Source organism: Bidens hawaiensis, unplaced genomic scaffold (genome assembly GCF_021521415.1).
Source record: "Bidens hawaiensis isolate Kalapana, Puna unplaced genomic scaffold, B.hawaiensis_p1.1 tig00000820_1, whole genome shotgun sequence".
Classification (NCBI taxonomy): Eukaryota; Viridiplantae; Streptophyta; class Magnoliopsida; order Asterales; family Asteraceae; genus Bidens; species Bidens hawaiensis.
Window position 1 is genome coordinate 3,857,571 of NW_027491048.1, and position 16,997 is coordinate 3,874,567.

General features: G+C 32.4%; 2 protein-coding genes and 1 pseudogene across 2 annotated transcripts; 1 reads left to right on the top strand and 2 right to left on the bottom strand.

Moving 5' to 3' along the window:
* Nucleotides 1–3,134: 3,134 nt before the first annotated feature.
* On the top strand, nucleotides 3,135–3,842 carry LOC143541479 (F-box/kelch-repeat protein SKIP25 pseudogene; annotated as a pseudogene).
* Nucleotides 3,843–5,439: 1,597 nt separating this feature from the next.
* On the bottom strand, nucleotides 5,440–8,084 carry LOC143540383 (ATP-citrate synthase alpha chain protein 1-like). Its single transcript, XM_077033467.1, has 11 exons — nucleotides 7,915–8,084; nucleotides 7,676–7,852; nucleotides 7,444–7,605; nucleotides 7,288–7,368; nucleotides 7,073–7,124; nucleotides 6,871–6,985; nucleotides 6,388–6,469; nucleotides 6,118–6,315; nucleotides 5,918–6,034; nucleotides 5,727–5,843; nucleotides 5,440–5,632 (listed from the first exon to the last, which is right to left on the bottom strand). Exons 1-11 carry the CDS (start codon nucleotides 8,011–8,013, stop codon nucleotides 5,561–5,563), a joined length of 1,272 nt encoding a protein of 423 aa, XP_076889582.1. The 5' UTR covers nucleotides 8,014–8,084; the 3' UTR covers nucleotides 5,440–5,560.
* Nucleotides 8,085–12,543: 4,459 nt separating this feature from the next.
* LOC143540389 (uncharacterized) lies at nucleotides 12,544–14,133 on the bottom strand. Its single transcript, XM_077033472.1, has 8 exons — nucleotides 13,720–14,133; nucleotides 13,608–13,641; nucleotides 13,402–13,524; nucleotides 13,248–13,337; nucleotides 13,082–13,147; nucleotides 12,878–12,969; nucleotides 12,731–12,778; nucleotides 12,544–12,670 (listed from the first exon to the last, which is right to left on the bottom strand). Exons 1-8 carry the CDS (start codon nucleotides 14,037–14,039, stop codon nucleotides 12,577–12,579), a joined length of 867 nt encoding a protein of 288 aa, XP_076889587.1. The 5' UTR covers nucleotides 14,040–14,133; the 3' UTR covers nucleotides 12,544–12,576.
* Between the last annotated feature and the right edge of the window lie 2,864 nt (nucleotides 14,134–16,997).

Genomic DNA, 16,997 nt, shown 5'->3' on the forward strand with positions numbered 1-16,997 from the left:
CACAATCATGCCATATTTGGCAGGAAAGTTTTAAAGGAAAAAATGCTTAAGTTTTCTTTCCATTCTCTTTCTTTTCTTTTAATGAAAAAACTCAAGAATGAAAAAAGAAAATTTTTTTATCTTTTCTTTTTCAATCCCTTAAATAAAAAACTTAAGAATGCAGTGTTAGGTCTCCACTTTATTCCTTATGGCTAAGGAAACAACATCCATAGAAGGCTCCCACTTATATATATGATAGAATTGGTTCCGTTTTCTCATTAATTAATTGAAATAAATAGGTAGAGGTGCAAAAAAACCTGAACTTAACCCAAAAATATACACGGAACCGGTTTTTTTAACACTTGGGTTTTTAATACTCGACCCCGTACCCGACCTTACCCATAGGGTACGGATAGGGTATGCATTTTAGGACCAAAACCTGTACCCAGAACCGGACCCAATTTATATCCGGTAATATTCGACAACCGAAACCAGTTCCATACCCAGAACCAGGTTTCTCCATACCCGAAATCGGGTTTTTCAAAGTACCCGAAAAATACCTTAAACATACCCAAAAATACCCCTAAAAATGCAACCCTTAAAAAATCCAGTCTATACCTGAAAAATGCCGGAAAAAAACCCAAAAAAACCCAAATATAGGAGTTTTTCAATACCCGGAATATGGTATTCAAATACCTGGTTCTATGCCAGGCCCGAACCCGATGTATAGGGTATGGTTTTTAGAGACAATACCCGGATCCGAACTCGAACCTGACCCGTGTATTGCCAATATCCGATTTTTCAATACCAGATCATACCTGAACCCAGTTCCATACCCAAAACTAGGTATTTAAAAAACCCAATTTGTGCACCTCTATAAATAGGTAAAAAAAAAAAGGAGCCCAAGTATTTTGGGATAAGATATACATAATTCAAACTAATTATATTTTGTAATTATTTCGAAACGAATTGTTTTAATTTAAAAAGAGTATCAAATTTGTTCGGTATGAATTCGTGTCGTTACAATTTATTTTTAAGTTATATTATTTTTTTAACTAAAAATACATATTCATTTTTCATATATAAATCATTTCGTAACCAAATTTGACAAAATATGAATATTCAAATTAAACCGAAACTGACACACTTTAATATTCATATTTAGACAAAAACCGACATCATAATTAATTCGATCACATCCTTACAAAGTTTATCTAAATCAACTATAAATAAAAACCGTGTAATAATTTTGTCAAACAACTTATATTATTTACTATATGATAATATGATGACTATCTTTATATAATTCTTTTCCTAAAATTCATTCTTTCATTTCAAGGATGTACATAGAGATTTATGATTTGTTTATAAGTTTTTGAATTGTATTTGTAGCTTTATTTCTCTTATTAACAATACATTGAATTTGATTTTGTGGTAATTTTAGGCTTCTTCTTTGCAAGTATAAAAAATTACAACATATTTCTTTCTATTTCGATGGTTGTTTAGTAAACAAGACTTTATGACTTCATATATCATGATGTAGTTTTTGTTGATATATCTTTTTGCTTCATGGTTTAAGTTAGAATGATGTTTTAAGTTGGCATTTTACTTTGTTTATTGTTGTATGTTATTTTGTTTTAATATAAACAACAATGTAATATCTTCTAATGAATGTAAATTTATTTGTTCTTTAAATATTACACTATCAATTATTATTATTATTATTATTATTATTATTATTATCATTGTCACTGTACATATTTATATAAAATTTTCACACGTATGATACACAGGTTACTAGTCATTGAAAAATATTGAAATTTTACATTATTGTTTGAGTCTTCGTCTCCAATTCTTCCAACGTTATAGAAAGACATTTTTTAATATGTGACAACATTTTGTTATAAAAATCATTTTTATACACATAAAATGTATAATAATATCGGTATAATGTTTTGTTTTAAAATATATTAAACACCAATGTTTGGTTTGCAAATTATAATTTATAATTAATAGTGTATAAATATATCAAAAACTAATTATAAAAGTCATAAATAAAAATCAGTATATAATATAACTCAATTTACGTATTACATGTAATATTTTTTTACTTTTATTATAACTTTTATCCGTGTGTAACACAAGCTTTCATTATTAAACATGTCATTATTTTTATGGTATATTTAATTTAGATGCTATTGTTTTTTTAAATTTTCAGGTATTGAAGGAAAATGAGTTTCTTTTGTTAGAATATTTGAAGAAGTTGATGGTGATTTTAATATGAAATAACATGTTTAGGTTTTTTGTTGATGTTTTTTGGTGGTTTAGTGTACACTAACTTATTGTAACTTTAAACTTTTAATATCTAGACATTGTAAATGGTTAACGTTTTGATCCAAAAATTGAAGAAGTTTTGTGTTGCTTGAATTGTTTGTTTAAATTTATTATGTTTGCTGACATGTATTTTCATTTGTGTGTAACACGAGCCTATACCCTATTTTATAACTTCAAAGTTCGACCTCCTATTTGGGACAAGTTCCCACACTTTTCATCGTAGTTTTTTGTATTTCAGATACATCATGAGCATCGATATTTCAATCATTGCAACTTATTTTAGACACTGTTTAGGTCAACGCAAAGCTCTCAAATAGTGAAACCCAAACCCGGTAAATAAATAAATATATTAATAAAATTGCCTACAGTTTTTAGATTTCGATTTTCACTATTTTTTCAACATAAATTATAGAGAAAATTACCTAAATAGCCCTTTTGATGAGAGAGAAAAAGCAATATAGCCCGTGATATTTCAAATTTCAAAAATAGCCCACCAAATCCAACGTCCTCGTGAATTATTGAGATTCCCCGTGAGTTTTCGTGGACGAATAAAAATTTTCCATGTGTTTTCCATTTTCACCTACCACGCTATTATTCATCCCAAATATGTCTGAAGCGTTATTTTTGTCATCAAATATAACCTGATGAAAACCAACTTTAACGTGATGTTTCAAGCTGTTTCCGTCTCCAACGTGAGTCTTCAAAAAAGATGGTTTTTGTGTTTTTTTAAAATTTATCTCCAAAGATGAAATTCATTTGAATTTCGTTTTAAAAAAAATCATTTTCATAATCTTCTACATCTTCTTCTTCATATTCATCTTCATCTTCATCTTCATCTTCATCACCTTAATCATCTTTCACACCCATTAATCTTCAACCCAGTTACCAAGACTTGGTCTACTGGACCCCCACTTCAAAAACCACGACGGTGGTGCGCCGCCAGAGTCTCACGCGCCGCCATGGTCGTCGCGAATGAGATAGTCTCACACTTCACACAGACCATTGCAAGGTCCGTGGAGAAATGGGTGTTTCGGGAATCGAATCTTTTTGATGAAAAGAGTAAAATATCAAATGGGGTTTTGAAGAAAATGAATTCTTTGATAGATGTGAAGTTTAGCCGTGAAGCCATTGATGTTGTGGGACGAAAAGAGAAGCTTTATATAATTAATGGTGGTAAAGAAGGTGTTGTTTATGATGTGAATTCCGATGAGTGGTTGTCGATGCTGGAGGGGATGGTGGGTGGTGGGAGAGATCCGGCGGCGGCGATGGATGAGGAGGTGATATATATGGTGGATGGGTTAAAAGGTGTGTTGAGGAAGTATGATGATGTGGTGGATGTATGGGTGGAATTAGATGTTTAAAGGGGTTGTGGCGGCGGCGATGGATGAGGAGGTGATATGTAGGGTGTGTGTTGTCCGTGGTGGTGGTGGTGAATGTGGTGGTGGTTGGCGGTTTTGGATACTCCGGTTGGGCAGCAAGTGTTGAGTTTGCATATTTTGCCTAGTAAGTGTTCGTCGGAGGTGTGTTAGGAGTCCGTGAAATTAATATATATCATTTGTTTCATTTTTGAATCATTTGGTGTCAAGTTTTTGTAGATAAAAGAATTCTTTTCATTTGTACTTTAGTTTTCGTTGAGGTTAAGGGTTAGATAGATTCATTTGGTGATGGTGTCGGTGGCCGGAAAGATGATGAATGTGATAAATATGATGAAGAAGATGAAGATTTTCTAGGTTTTTTGAAATTTACAAAATTCATTGGAAATTCATCTCTGGAGATGAATTTCAAAATAACTTTAAAAAACCATAATTTAGAAAAATCATGTTGCCGATGAAAACAGCTTGAAACATCACGTTACAGTTGGTTTTCTTCAGGTTATATTTGATGACAAAAATAAAGCTTCAGACAGATTTGGGATGAATAATAGCGTGGTAGGTGAAAATGGAAAACACATGGCAGATTTTTATTCGTCAACGAAAACTCACGGGGAATCTCAAAAACTCACGAGGACGTTGGATTTGGTGAACTATTTTTGGAATTTGAAATCTTACGGGCTATATTGTATTTTTCTCTCTCATCAAAAGGGCTATTTAGGTAATTTTCTCTAAATTATATCAATCCATTGTCACCATTGTGTGCATTGGATATCAACCATTGTTGCCATTGTGTGCATTGGATATTCCGAAGAAAAATTGTTATCAAGGCGAATGTCTTTAGCTTCTTTAAATTTTAACACTAAAACAGGGGTAATGACATAGCTTGTTGTCGGCTTGGCTGTTTCGATGTAATCACTACTTTTACATGTTGATTTAAGACAAAAAAAAGTATATATAAAAGAAGGGAAAGTGACAATAAGTCAATAGTGTGATTTCACATATTCAAACACTACTATACATGTAAATTTATGTCAAGTCGAAATCATATTAATTTTTTTTAATCTAAATGAGTATAAATACATCTATATCTATAATATATATAAATGAAAACATAAAAATCCTATGTGTCGCGATGTGGTCGCTCACTCTTTTTTTGGAGTCATCATATTTGCTTGATTTTTAAATGGAGGATTTTCATGCATTTGACCTGAATTCACGGGTATTGGTCTTACCAAACCCAGATATTTCTTAAACGGGTTATAACATCTCATTAAATTAAAAATTATTCTCACCAAATGATTGATGTGAAAATTCTATAAAATAGGATATACTAAAAATTATTATATGATTTTTTAAAAAAAAAATATTATTTATAATTAAGAAACAATTTTTTAGTAAAAAAAATAAGCGGGTCTTGGGTCTTACCAAACCCAGATAACTTTTAAACCGGGTTATAACATCTTAGTTATTTGTGAAATTTTTTTATCATCAAACTCTAAGTATATTATAAATTTCATTACATTAAATTAAATTAAACTCAAAAAAGTATATAAATATTAAGAACGAGTAATGTAAAACAGCCCCCGTAATACTGGGGATAAAACTAGTTATACACATATGACTTAACATGGATTTACATGTGAACTAATGTTAATTGGAATAGTAAAATCACAAGTCACAAGTGAATCAATATAAACTCACCCCTTATGAAATTAATACTGACTGTCATTGCAAGTGTATCATACTATCATTACTCATTAAACCAACAAATATAAATCATAATAGTTTTCAGTTGCAACACTCTTATCAACCTCTCATTTGAAACTTTAACCTTACAATGAAACATAAGTCCAATAAGATATTATCCACCAAATCTAAGCACCAACCATGATGCATTCAATTGCCTGTTTGCATATCCCAGTCATTGTTGCCTCTGGCCCATATACCTAAAGCCCAAACCATAGTAAAATGACCAATTTACCCTTGAAAATGTTTACAAATCAAATGAAACAATGCAAGTAGAAACAAGCTCTAATGTACCTCAATAGGGATCCCAATCTCAGCCCCGAGTGCACGCATTCTTTCAAGCCCTCTTTGGTAATTCGGACCTCCCCGTCGCACATAAATATGCATGTTCGCAGCTTTCAACTTTGAATCCTACAAAAATTTATAACAATTAATACCATAATGACAGTTTTACCCTTTCGGTTGCAAATGATCAAACAAATTACCTTCTCTTTCATCGCACGAATAATGCCATTAAAAGTAGCTGCCACGTCAGTAAAATTCGCAATCCCACCACCAACCACAAGCGCCCTCTTTTGACCGTCTGGATCAGCAGTTGCACACTGAAACACAAAATGTTAAATTTTATAAAAATGGGACTCACAAAGCCAACTTAAAACATAAGATTAAAGAATGAGTCACTAACATCTATGACAACTCTAGCATATTGCAAAACTTCTTCTTCATTAGGTGCACCACTATATTCTGCATAATTTCCAAGCTCGGAAGCATAGCCTAAATCTCCAACTGTATCTGCATAGATGACACTGGCACCACCACCAGCAACCATGGTCCAAATCCGTCCTTTCGGGTTAAGAATAGTGAACTTCAACGATGCACTCGTCTGCAACGATTTAAAATAAAATTTTTAAAACATATAATTCCAAAAAAGTTGTATATATATACTTATATGCACCTTCTCATCAAGTCCATGGATGAAACTTTCAGTAGGAGTCATAACTCTTCCGAATGGCATTGGGAACTCAATATCGCCCCACCTGCGAAATCATAACATCTTTTATATTTCATTAATAGTTAATAGAGTCAAATGCTGTTTTGATCATTTTTTTGATTTTTCATCATAAACACATCGTGATTCCCAAAACTCGACATTTTAATCCAGATTACTGACGCCATCCATGTCCGCTGTTAACCTTTTTATAAAATGACCAAAAAACCCCTAGTATAAAAACAAAAAAACTTAAAATATATCTAGTCACGGGGGTATTTTGGTCATTTTGTTAACTGCAGGCATGGATGGCGTTAGTAATCCGGATTGAAATAACAAGTTTTGGAAACCACGATGTGGTTTTGGCAAAACACTTTTGAATCAGCAAATCTAACAAACCACTGGGACAAAAACAACTCGAGTTAATAAAAAGAAAGTAAGATGGTGTACTTTTTGAAGTTTTTGAAAGCAGCAGTGTCGTCAAGCTCGCCTCTCATATCAAGAGGATACGGCTTTCCATCAACCAGAGTGAATGGATTCATTTCCAAGAACGTGAAGTCGAGATCTATATGCAAAAAAAACATGACAAATAAAATTTAAAAGTGACTTTTGGCTAGATTTATAAGTGTTTGCATATGTGAGAAGATTTTACCTAGGAATAAGGAATATATGTGTGTGATGAACTCCTCAATTACAGATTTGTACTGCATATGAAAAAATTTATCATTAAGATATTCAATATCAATATGCACAATTTTGTTACACCTTTTTCCTTTAGATTAAATCGATTTAGAAGGTTGTATGCATTCAGAATTGTCTTTCGTCAATTTTATGTCGACATGGCCCATTCAGAACTAATGATCTTACCTCTAACGGGAGCGTAGCAACAAGTGGAGCACATAGCTCTTGATTCAACACTAACCCTGTGGCTAAAAAGATTGTCTTAACCTGAAAACCCAGGGGTAAATTTGTAATTTAACAAATCCAATCGCGAAATCATATCGAAAATATGAAAGTATGTACCTTATCCCAATTCTCTTCGATATCGATACCTCCACATTCTGAAAAACTAATGCTACATCCTAACCGCTCTGATACAATGTTGATATAAAACTCTTCGTTGTGTGGAACAAACGGTTCCACAATGAATGTAGTTATCGGTCCTTTGCATCCTCCCATCACAACCTAAAACATCAAGAAAGTTTTACGTTTTAACAACCACATTTTCGACACCAATAAAAAGTTAACAATTTACCTCTTTGCCAAGTCGTTCGCTAACGAATTCAGAAACTTGAGCCAAATCAAGATTTAAGGCAACAAGTCCACTCTTGCCACGCTTTCCAAACAACATGTCCGGTTTCACAACAAGTTTGGAACAAGTTAACCATGGTTCTGTTTGTGCCAGCTCATTAAAGTCGGTTGATTCGGTAATCTAATGCACCAAAAATGTTACTAGGAACATACATTAACTTTCAAAGTTATAACTATTTTCACCTGTGCAGATTTGATTGGCAATTCATAACCAGATATCCTCTTGAAATGCTCCTTAAGCAATCTCTTCGAATCGTACTCTCGGATCTTCTTTCGCGCCATTTTCGTTCCTATAAAACCTTGTTACACCAAAAACAACACACAACAAATATCAACTCACATCCACATTACTAGAACCAGATCATATATCTTATTATTATTATTATTATTATTATTATTATTATTATTATTATTATTATTATTATGTAATGAAATAAAGATTGATTAAATACGAAACATACTAGTGGTGGTTGCTGTTGTTGCTTGAAAGATACGATGCAACCGATCAGTGAATTTATGTTTGAAGTTGGTGGGGTTCTTGGTTTAATATTCGGTTACACTTATTTTATTTTATTTTTTATTTTTATAAAGTTTGGTATTTTATTTTAGCGGGAAGAAAAGTAATCTAGATGGTAGTTTGATGATCTCCACCGGCTAACTGACACCTCATAGGCTCAAACCCACAAGTCAAATTCGGGTAGAACTTTGTATCATATGATTACTTAGAATATTAATAATAGAGACAAATGGGCAATGGCAATCTTTTTGTTTGTTCAACTAGATATATGTATAAGATTCTACTTTAGAATTTAGTTTTTTTAAAAAGATGATTAACTTTTAAGTTATTAGTTTTTTTTATATGGGTGACAAATATTATTTTGATTTCGGAGACTAATTCGTAAGATTTTAATTATGTAATATTAATTTGTGACATGATATAATTTCAAGTTGAACCCATGGAGATGATACTTAGGGATTTAAATGAACCGAATCGAGAGGAGCAAGACTTTGTTCACGTTCGTTTGTTAAGTGTATATCAGATAAAAGACGGTTTATGTACATATAACCAAACCTGACCTATTGTTCCTATTCACGCATTATGGAAATGATTTTGTTCTTCCTAAAACGCAAACATTAGATATAATCACCAAATAAAATAAAATTAAGTACTTGACATGATAATTTTAAAAATACTTTGGCGTAATAATTATGGCTGGCTAGTGATAGACAATTCATAAAACTTAAGCTGATATGAGGAAAGAAAAGGGAAGAAACGATGTAAATTGACCGGACTAGGGTTCCTAGTATAAATGTTAGTGTAAATAGACTAGTAAAACTAAAAATATATATTTATGAAGAATTATGGTGTACGATGAATTACGGAGAGAACTTGACCAATGATGGAGTGTCATCCCAAAAGTACAGAGATTTTGAATATTTATTGGAGGTGTAATTGTGTAAGGAGAATGATGGAGGATAAAAATAGAAATAAAAAAGAAATGTTTTGATTCGTTGATGCCCTCTCCCTCCCTCCGGCTTCGTTAACCCGATTCCTCCATGGAGAATTATAGAGAATGACATTGATGGTATATACCTGATCAGATTTTGTTTACCAAAAATTGGCTCGGTAACCCAATTTCTCCATGAAGAATTATGAAGAATGGCATGATGATAGTGTACCTGATCAAGTTTTGTTTACCCGAAATGAACCCGAGCTCCACCTCAAACACCCTTATAAAAAAAAGTTCGTCCTATGTTATAACAAAAACTAATTCGCTATTTTATGTCAAAGTTTAAAACAAGATTATCAAGTTTTAAAAAGCTATATACATATTGGTTTTTCATCAAACGTTTTTAAAATATAATATTATAAGACGCTGCTTGTTGTTCGTTTGTATTATATGTTGATATAGACGAATCTTATATAAATGATTATGGAATATCCAAGATTAAGTAATGTATATCGTTACTAAAATGAAATTTCTCTCTCATTATTACTAATTTTATAAATATGTTGCTTTATATTATTTTCTCAATGGAATTACCTTGCAAACACATACGTAGCATAACTAATGCAATGACCGATCGAAAGTCAAGAAAAGGTCACGTCATAGAAATGGTGCATTACCCCTCGTATTTGACTTCTTTACGGTGTAAATAATAGGATAGAGATATTAAATCATTATTCAAAACACGTGACCTTTATTATTATATGTAATATTTTAGAAAGCTGTTGTCTTCGCTTAATTTAAGGTTTTATTCCTCCCTTTAGTCAATATATGCTAGTAAATAGTTGTGTAGTTTGTTTGAGGTTGTGACCTAGGTCTGAGAATTTTGTTAACCCAATATGCTGATGAAATTGAAATATTTACAAACTTAAAGATTTTGATGACAATTAACGGCTAAATAAGAGTTTTTAATTTTTCAATTGCAAATGCTTTATTCGTATTTATTTATGTAGTACAGGGAAAACATGTTTATGGATATTCTTTCTATACATCATGCATATATGCATATACCTCATGATCTAAGTTTCTTGAATATTCATGCTTCATAGTAAACAAATGGACGAAGCAAGAGCAAAATAGTCATTTTTTGAATTGTTTTTAACGGAATGATAAATTTGATATTTTAACTAACTGTGATGGCATGTATGAAATTCTCCTATTGTTTTAATCTTGTGTAAATGAAACACTCGTAATAAATTAAAAAGAAAAAAGTTTATAAAACTATTCGTCCTTCTATGGTTTCGTTTATAAAAATTGTCATTTAAAATATATAGTACCATTCGTCAATATTAAAAAAAACAAAAAAAAAAGGATGATGACGATGATGAAGAAAAAATAAAAGAAAAATCATGAGTGGGTGAGTAAAACGTTTTAGGGATGGAACATGTTATGTTGGTACTTGGTGTGCAGTGTGCTAATCATGTCTCACGTTTTTTGGGTATTGCTACTCATTAACTCACTTCTAACTTATAACTATTTCTTACTTGAAACCTTCGATTTAAAAATGAGGCAACAAACATTTCAATAGTTATGTAAAACCCTATAAGGACTAACTGTTTCATAAACTTCTTTCTGTAGTTTATATAAAGTGTTTCATTTACAAAAGATTAAAACAATATATTGATCCACAAAAGATAAACTGCAACGCAAGTAAACAAATTTGGCAAATGATGCTTCTCAACTCTACATTATAAAATATTGGCAATCGCATTCTCATAATGAGAAATAACGATGTTGGGTATCCAAAAAAAAAAAAAGAGAGAGAAAGATACATCACATTATATTTAAGGGTCATGCTATGCATACACCAGCCCCCTGGTGTGGGAATAAGGCTATACGGCTCGTATAGGGCCTATACGAGTCGTATAGCCCTAAATTATTGACCTGCGTACGAACGTGTCAGTGTGGCAGCTTTTTGCAGTCTATACGAGCCGTATAGATTTTCCAGCTCGTATAGCCTACGTAACTCGTCTGACCTATACGACCCGTATAGGGTCTATACGACTCATATATATAGCATATCAGCATGTACTTTAACCAGAGATTTTTAATTACTTTTATGGTCTATACGACTCGTATAGGTGGTATACGACCCGTATAGACCATGTATCAGATTTTCTTTCTCAAACCATGTAAGATTTGTGTGTTGTTTTGTAAGATAATACCAAAAGTTGTATGTCTTATTGTACATTTGGGTGTAAGATTTATTTTGTAATCAACTCGGGTGTTATATTTAATATTTTGTAATTTTAAAATTGAAAAAAAAAACTATACGAGTCAAATAGACCCTATACGAGTCATATAGCCTTATACGAGTCGTATAGGAGCTATACGATACAAAAGAATAAAACTTGACACTTCTGCTTGAAAATGACTTGACTATGCACCTATACGAGCCGTATATAGAGCCTATACGACTCGTATAGGCTACCCTGATGTGTGAATAACCAATATGATGTATATATAACCCAAGCCTATATTTAATTTTGCTTTGCCATATTAAGCTCGACTCATATATTTTAATTTTCTTTCTTTTAAAAAATATTAATTTTACAGCACCTCGTGATGATCAATACTTTTTAATATTTCATTTATCATTTAATTTGATTTGGTATAATAACTTGCGCTCATTAATATTTTTAAAAATCTAAATATACAGCTGTGTTTACTCTTTTTCTTTGTAAACATTCTGATATATGGTATCAAGTAGTAGCTAGAGGTGTACAAAATCGGTTTTTTACGTCAAACCGAACCGGTTTGACTCAAACCAGTTTGGTTTAAAAACCGGTTTAGGAGCATGAAAGTTCGAACTGGTTCAAATCGATTCGGTTTGACTTAGAACCGGTTTAAAACCGCTTTTGACTGGTTTAAAATCATATTTTTTTCAAACCGGTCCGGTTTTAAAACCGATTTGCTAGTTCAGAAGGGGAACTGGTGATAGAACCATCGGGTTGGGTCGGTTTGGGACCCAGTTTGGCTTAAACCGGGATTTTGTACAATTGTACATCTCTATCAAAGTAGCATGGTAAAGATTTTTGCAACCCATGTAAAGGTAAATTTTCTTGGACTGTCCACAGTAACAACTAACAACTAACAAAAGCCTTGTTTTTTGGGCTCAAATTATGGACAGATAAATTAATAGATAACATAATATCTCCACTTCTCTAGTCCTCTCATGATCCATCCAGCCCACATCGTTAGTATGCTTCAACCTTTGTATTTATATAACAGAAAATTTTAGTTATTAACTACACACATAATATATAATAATGAATAATAATAATAGTAATAATAATATTATAACCTTTAGGATCTTGTAACCAATTCCTTCACTTAGTTAGGAAAATCTTGACAATAAATGTTGTTTTCCTTTAACTATGAGTGCAAAGATGCCATATGCAGGGAGATGAGTTAATCCCAATCCTAAATACCTGCAAATAATACATGTTTTATATTTGATTAAATAGTCAAACATTCACATTAAAACATACCAAAGAGGAGCATATGGAGTTGATAAATCAAGAAAGTCATATGGCCACCTGCAACATCAAGAACAACGAAATTAAGCATAATATAAGTTTTATATTATCCATTTTTATTACTGATAGTGATTTGGTTATAATAAGATCTCATTTTACCACGTCGCTACACATGCATGAAATATCCACTGGAATATGACAAATATGCACGTCCATATACCAAAATACGCAACACGAAAGAAAGGAAACCGCTGGTTAAAAAAAAGTCAATCTAGTCAAGTCAACAAACATATAACTTAATAAATTATAAAACAAACATCTCAGTCATAAACTTACAATATAATATATAATAACATAACTTACCAGGCGATTCAGAGCGATATCAACAAGAAGGAAAAACACGTTGAAAGAATGCAAGCTAACATCAAACTGTAACGAAAAGACGAAAATACCTCTCAACATAATATAGAAACAAATTACAGAATTAAATCATTGATAAAAAGAACGAAAGAGAAAAAGAAAAACATACAAACTGTAACTTGTGGCCTGCAGGAGCAAGAAACGGATAGATTATAAACCAAAACACACTATCCGTGAGTCCAACAGCACCCGCGCTTGTCTGTTTATTAAAACAGTGAGACACAATATAACACCGATAAAAGATTTATATTATACAAACTTACGTGGAATATTATTTGAAAGAAATATCCCCATATACCCGCACTCTTTTCATGATTGATATTATTATTATTATCAACTTCATTCCAATATTTGTAACATCCATAAATCGAGTGTAAAGATGCAAGCTGCATATAGTATACACAAAACACAAATTAAAATAAAATAACATTTAGAACGTATACATATAACTATATAACTAATTTCATACCCCAAAATAGAAAGTGACCAAAGCAAATGTCCACCTATTCATCACAAAAAAAAAAAAAAATTAACGAACTCAACATCATAAAGGGGTTAAAAGTTAAAAACATTTTACTTACTGTGTGTAAAAGAAAAGTGAATTAGCTCCAAAGATAATCAGATTAGCAATCCACAACGCCAACATTACACCAAAAGCAACTAATCTGTAAACAAGCAGCCATGCGGGATGGACCGATTTCAAACAGGTCCTCCAAGTTTCATCCTCATACAAAATCCCGATGGGCTCCACGTCAAGCTCATCGCTTCTTTTCTTTTTGTTGAATACTTCATATTTGATTATTAAGAATCCTGCAAATGTCATAGCAATAACGACCCATAATGCACTGAGGAAAAACCTCCAGGTCAACCAGTAACTCGGGTCGGTTGTATCAACAGCCATCAGCGAGTCCCGATTAACTTGATGCTCCTGTTCACAAAATATATTGTTTATATTAACTTGAAATTCATTTTACCAAATTGTGCAATGCTTGATTCGGGTATGATTGTATTTCAAATCATAGTTGTAAAAATCTCGCCTAGGCGCCGATTAATCGCTAGTCAGTAGTCCACCGACTAATCGCAAATTAATCGCTATTTGGTCAAAATAAGTCAAAATTGATAATTTATATACAAAATTTTGCATGTGCGTGTGATGCATATTTGAAAAATTACATATAAAATTCCGATCTGATTAATCCCGATTAACCACTAGTCAGTACCCCACCGCCCGAGTTCCACAACATTGTTTACAAAATATATTATTTATATTAACTTGAAACTCATTTTACCAAATTGTGCAATGCTTGATTCAGGTATGATTGTATTTCAAATCATGGTTGTAAAAATCACTCCTAGGCGCCGATTAATCTCCAATCAATCGCTAGTCAGTATTCCACCGACCAATCAGATTAATCGCTCTTTGGTCATAATCGGTCAAAATAATATATATATATATATATACAATTTGGTATATATATGTATATTTGATAGAATTACATATAAATGCCAATCCGATTAATCCCAGTTAATCCCGATTTATCGCTAGTCGGTTCCCTAGTGCCCGACTAATGCCTAGTGGTTAACACTGTTTAAAACATAGCACAATTCAATTACAAGCTAGCACATGCACATTCATTTTGACTCAAACAAAGAGACAATTTTTAACTACAAATTCAGAACTGATTATTAAATTAATAATCTTGATAAAAAATATTAAATTTCTGAACTTTGGGGGATTATATTGATAGTAACAACTAATTAATAGTAAAGAACATAACATAAATGATTGAAGTTGAAAGATTGAATAATATAAGATTGAAGAGTTACCTGTTTAATTAGTTGTTACAGATTGTGGGTGTTGTTTAGTTTACTGAGCAGGAGTGAATAGAAATAAGAAATGGAATAAGGGGTTTGAGGGAATAAGAAAGCAAGTGGAGGAAAGCAGCCGCAACTGCAGCCTATGGCCACCGGCCGAGTATTCGCTAGTATTTTTTGGCATGGTGCTGGCGTGCTGCTGCTGTCAAAATGAAAGGCTTCTATTCAATTCAATTCAATTCAATTCAATTCAATCGCCTGGATTTTATTATTATTTTTTGAAAAAAAGTTAAAATTTAACTAAATAAAATCCCAATTTTGGTCTCCATCTATATATTTTCTTTTATTATTTACTAGTTTATATTATACGGAATTTGTCAAATAACAATAATAAATGAGTTATGTTATTTGAAATTGAAAAACAAAATGAAAGGTAAATAATAAATGAATATATAATATAAATAACAAAATGTCTAGAATCTTAAATTTGTGAAAGCATCTTTATAACTTGGTTATGACCCAATTATTAAAATGGTTTTAAGTTTTAACACATAACTTATGAATAGTTAGGATAAATGAGATGAGAGATTGGAAATTATGAGAACAAATTAGACTGAATTAATATAGGCTAATGAGATGAGAAATCTCTAAAATTTAGAATAGAGACTCCAATGTGAGTGCACCTATCTCTCATCCTCATCTCTATAATTACACTAAAAAATACTACATTTTTTTATCTTGTTCAATTAAATAATATTTTTTACACTTTTATTATTACAATTTTCTCTCTCATCTACTCACAACCAATTCAACAAATATTAAAAAATAAATATGGGCAAACTTTGTTTCCCTAAATGTACAAAAAATCACTACGTGATCTCTTCACCCTATAATTTACACTCACAATCACGTAAAACCTCACCCTATAATTTACAAACTTCTCTTACATATTTTTGGGGGATAGGATGAGAATGCTCTAAGAGTAGAGGTGCACAAATCGGTTTTTTTGAAAAAACCGGTTCGGTTATTAACCGGACCGGTTTTTTTTATCCAGAAAAAAACCGGTTCGGTTAATAACCGGACCGGTTATTAACCGGTTTTTATCAATGAAAACTCAAACCGGCCAAACCGGTTTGGACCGGTTTAGAAACCGGTTAGAACCGGTTATTAAACCGGTTTTTTTATAACCGGTTTTTAATAACCGGTCTAACCGGTTAACCGGTTTTTTTTTTTTTTTTTTTTTTTTTTTGCTTTAGGGTTTAGGGTTTAGGGTTTCGTTGTTAGCATTCTTTGCTTGGAAGATTAAAAACACATAACTTTCATTTATAGCTTTTACATTAAAAATACAAACATTAAATCGTTATCGCATATTCGTAACTCAAAAATACAAACATTAAAGAATGCTTAGACACGATTACATTAACAAGTTGATGTTTGTTACTCATTTTCTTCGCTACCCGATCCCGAGCTATTCCTTAGGTAATCGTCGTACGCGGCTTCTTCATCGGTCATTGGTTGAGTGTGTCCTTGATTGACCTCGTCTTCATACAAGGCCGCCTCATACTCCATTTCCCCCTCGAGTGAGCGTTGATGTTGTGCCCTATCTAAAGAGTCCAAGTAATCCTTGTAGCAAATCGACATCTCTACAGCTGGTGGAGTGAGTCGAGTCCTCCTAATCGATATAACCCTGCCAGAAACAGAAAAAGCAGACTCCGAAGCTACCGTGGAAGCTTGGACCGTTAGTAAATCTTTGGCCATGGCGGCGAGGATCGGAAACTCATCCTCCTTACCTCTCCACCAAGCCAGCAAATCAAGACTTCTAAATTCATCCGGAGTCATGTGTTTCACAAAGTTGGTACCACCATACCTTCCAAGTTCACTGCTTGGGGTGTTTACCCTTTGACGTTTACCGGCGTCTTCCCAAATCATGTAGTACATCCCCATTTCAAGGTCGGTTTGGGATTGGGATTGGGCAACAGCTCTTAACGAGTCATGAATTTGGGAAGACGACCCGTGTTTTGTAAGGTAAACATCATACATGTTT